Source organism: Saprolegnia diclina (assembly GCF_000281045.1).
Source record: "Saprolegnia diclina VS20 unplaced genomic scaffold supercont1.8, whole genome shotgun sequence".
Classification (NCBI taxonomy): Eukaryota; Oomycota; class Saprolegniomycetes; order Saprolegniales; family Saprolegniaceae; genus Saprolegnia; species Saprolegnia diclina.
Window position 1 is genome coordinate 928,051 of NW_008246075.1, and position 3,075 is coordinate 931,125.

At 57.9% G+C, this 3,075-nt stretch overlaps 3 protein-coding genes across 3 annotated transcripts; 1 reads left to right on the forward strand and 2 right to left on the reverse strand.

The window, feature by feature from the left end:
* Positions 1 to 41: 41 nt before the first annotated feature.
* Positions 42 to 381, reverse strand: SDRG_03599 (hypothetical protein; the record flags this gene model as incomplete). Its single annotated transcript, XM_008609236.1, has 2 exons — positions 42 to 47; positions 94 to 381. 2 exons carry the CDS (start codon positions 379 to 381, stop codon positions 42 to 44), a joined length of 294 nt encoding a protein of 97 aa, XP_008607458.1.
* A 90-nt stretch (positions 382 to 471) lies between these two features.
* On the forward strand, positions 472 to 1,776 carry SDRG_03600 (hypothetical protein; the record flags this gene model as incomplete). The annotated part of the gene is made up of 2 exons (XM_008609237.1): positions 472 to 724; positions 1,703 to 1,776. 2 exons carry the CDS (start codon positions 472 to 474, stop codon positions 1,774 to 1,776), a joined length of 327 nt encoding a protein of 108 aa, XP_008607459.1.
* Positions 1,777 to 1,815: 39 nt separating this feature from the next.
* On the reverse strand, positions 1,816 to 2,974 carry SDRG_03601 (hypothetical protein; the record flags this gene model as incomplete). Its single annotated transcript, XM_008609238.1, has 2 exons — positions 1,816 to 2,483; positions 2,515 to 2,974. 2 exons carry the CDS (start codon positions 2,972 to 2,974, stop codon positions 1,816 to 1,818), a joined length of 1,128 nt encoding a protein of 375 aa, XP_008607460.1.
* Positions 2,975 to 3,075: the final 101 nt, after the last annotated feature.

Below are 3,075 nucleotides of genomic sequence, written 5' to 3' on the forward strand. Positions count from 1 at the left end.
CGGCTGGAGCTCGGTGCCAATCTTTGGCGACACACGATCGGTCATCGCTGCGGCCCAGTCGCTGCTCTCGATCGCGAGCTGCGTCGCCGGCACGATCGCGAGGCCCTCTGCCACCTTGTAGTTGGCCAAGACTTGCTGCGCTTGGTGCTGGCACAGCGGCCACCCAAGGTACTCGTACATTGTCTTGACGCGCAGCAGCGGCGCATGATACGTGGGCAGCTCCACCGACATGAACGGCAAGAGCTGCTTCATCGCGTGTAGTCGGTTGAGAATGCGCTCGTAGCTCGCGCTGTCCACGGGCTTGCTGGCCAGCGGCGACGCCGCCTTGGCTCGTGTGGCCCGCGCCGACTTGCGCGCCGGTGCCGAGGCCAGGCCACCCATCCCCAGCCACGATTTTAGGGGCCGGAGCTGGGCAGGGCTGGTGCGGGCCGTGGTATAAAAACATGGAGTCCTTCCATTCATCATTTTGAAATGGAAGAGGGCGGGAAAACTGTGCACTGGCACAAAGACGTCTGCATCGAATCGACGTGCCGTTGCGGCAAGTCCTCCGTTGCTTTGCTCATCGACTGGCTCACAGAAGATGCGGGCGACGGCTTCCTCAACTATACGCGATGGAAGGGCGGCAGCAAGAAGAAGGACGGCAAGAACAGGGTCGGGATCGCAGGCGAGATCTCCTCCATCCTCATCAAGCACGGCCTCCACCGCACCGTCTCTTTGTACAAGCGTGGGCCGAGATATCTGTTGAGAGCGACTTTGGCGTACGTCGATGCCAGCTCGGTCGGTACGGCGCTTGCAGTAAGGAGACCAAGGATGAAGGTCTCGTCAGCTTCGTTGCGTCGTTCTTCCGCCGAGTCCTCGTCGTCTTGGTCAAGTGGCTCGGTTGCGTCGTCGAGTGTGCATCGGCCAAGGTGCATGTTTTCTGTGATGCGCCACATGCAGTCGGCCAAGGGCAGGTCGCGGAGGATGGTTTGTCGTTCAGAGGTTCGGGGCATCGCGCGAATCAAGATAAAAACTGAGAGGTGTGACCACGTCCTAACTTTGAAACCCCCTTGGACTACGAGCCCGTGGCTGGCGCTGGCCATTGGAACGATCGATTTTGATTGGACAAAAATAAATGGCCAGCCCCACAACACAGCCCGTTTTAACTTTGAAACCCCCTAATATATGAGGGGCGTGGGGTGGGCCTTGACCCCCTGGGTGACCAGGGGTCCATATAAAACACCCTGGTTGCTACCACATTCTGGCCAACCCATTGGCTATAATAAAAGCTATTCATTGGTCTAAGCCAATCGCATTGCGCGAAGTATGTCCAGTGAAGTGCGATTTTATTGTCCAATTTAAGTGCTCTCCATGTGGGACATTATACTTGATTATGTAACAATTTAGTGCGACGCACTTATAAGAGCATATAGGGTACATAGGGCATTTCCGCACCTAATCGCAATTGGCTGCATTTGGATTGAAAAAGCGCGCGAAAACTGCAGCAAGCGCCAACGCGCCGTCGTCGCAATGCTATTAGTTAACACTTCGTATTCGATACAAAAGCTCCAACCAGCTCACCCTGTTATATGTACACAAGTTCGACACCAACAACACTAACGAGCAGGTGGCGGTACAAAGTCAAGCCATTGTCCGACGCGCGTCGTGGCCGCAAGTGATCCCGCTTGTCCCTCCTCTCGTATGGACAAATAACTACTTGCAGGCGTCGACATGACGTCGCAGTTGCGCAATAAGTACTTGGTCGTCCAGTCAAGTCTTTTCCACGCTACAATCTGAATCTGAAAACTCGCGATCGTTCTTTGGTCGACTTGCGCATCATGCATCGTTGAAGAGCTCTCGGATGGAATACACGCTGTCTTGCAGAAGCGCGTGCACTCTCGCCGCCATCGCTGCATCTCTCGCATATGCCTCGACGAGGTGCGCGGCCGGTCGTCCCCGGTGGTGGGGCGGTCGCCGCTTGACGAGGCGCGGCTCGCTGTCGTTGTCGTCGCCCTCGTCCGTGGATACCCACTCAAAGTGCGTGCGGTACCGGCGGATGATCGCATGGATCCGAGGGCACGCGTCAAAAGGCAGCTGCATCTCGGCCACGTCCGGCGCGAGCAAGAAGACCGCAAACGCCTTGTACTGGCTGCAGCAGTTGGGCGCCTCGTCGAGCGTGATGAATGGCAGTGCGTAGTGGTTGTCGCTATCTCGCAAGTACGAGACCGTGTCGAGATAGGCGGTGGCGAGCACTGCAAAAGCGGGCGACGCCTTCTCCATGCGTACGACGACCGGGTAGAGTATCTCGCGCGCCTCGTCGGGGTCGGTCAAATGCGAGGCGATGGCGTTGGCGACCGCCTCGGCTTTTCCGGTGCAGTATTCGCACACGAAATGCAAGGTGTCCAAAAGAGGCTTGAGCTTCGAGTGCGTCGTGTGGGCGGTCGCCTCTGACGCTGCTACCGCGGCGTAGTAGTGAACCACCGCGTGGACCGGCTCGGTGAACTCTGCGGCGTGACTCAACATAGGTTACGAGACCGTTCATCTCGACGGACTCGCGATAAAGCGCCTGCTGCAACTTGATGACGCGGTGGCTGCCATCGGTCGTGGGTTCGAGCACGAGCAAATCTCGGTGCGCGGCGACCGTCGCCTCGATCGGCGGGTGCAAGTCACTGTGCAATACCATCACGCCGTCGTCGTCAGGTGAGAGCAAAAAGGTGCCAAACTCGACGCAGAGCGCACAGCACGGCGGCGAGAGCGCAATGAACGGGAGCGCGTACGGCGCGTCACCATCGCGCAAGTGTACCATGGAGTCGACAAACGCGTTGGCAAGCGGAACAAACGCAGGAGACGCAACGTCGATGTGCATGGCGACGGGGAAGAGCGTCTCGACGGCCAAATCGATCTCCGTACCCATACTGGCGAGGATGCGGCGGGCCAGCTCCACGACGTTCGCAGCGCTGCTGTGCTTGCCAACAAAGCCGACGGCGTCCAACATGATTCATGGTGTGGTGTTTACTACACTCGATCCCAAGCACTGTTTAAAACATCTATCCATGTCCAGTCCGGATAAGTGACCGACCATCGTCAGGCAGTTGG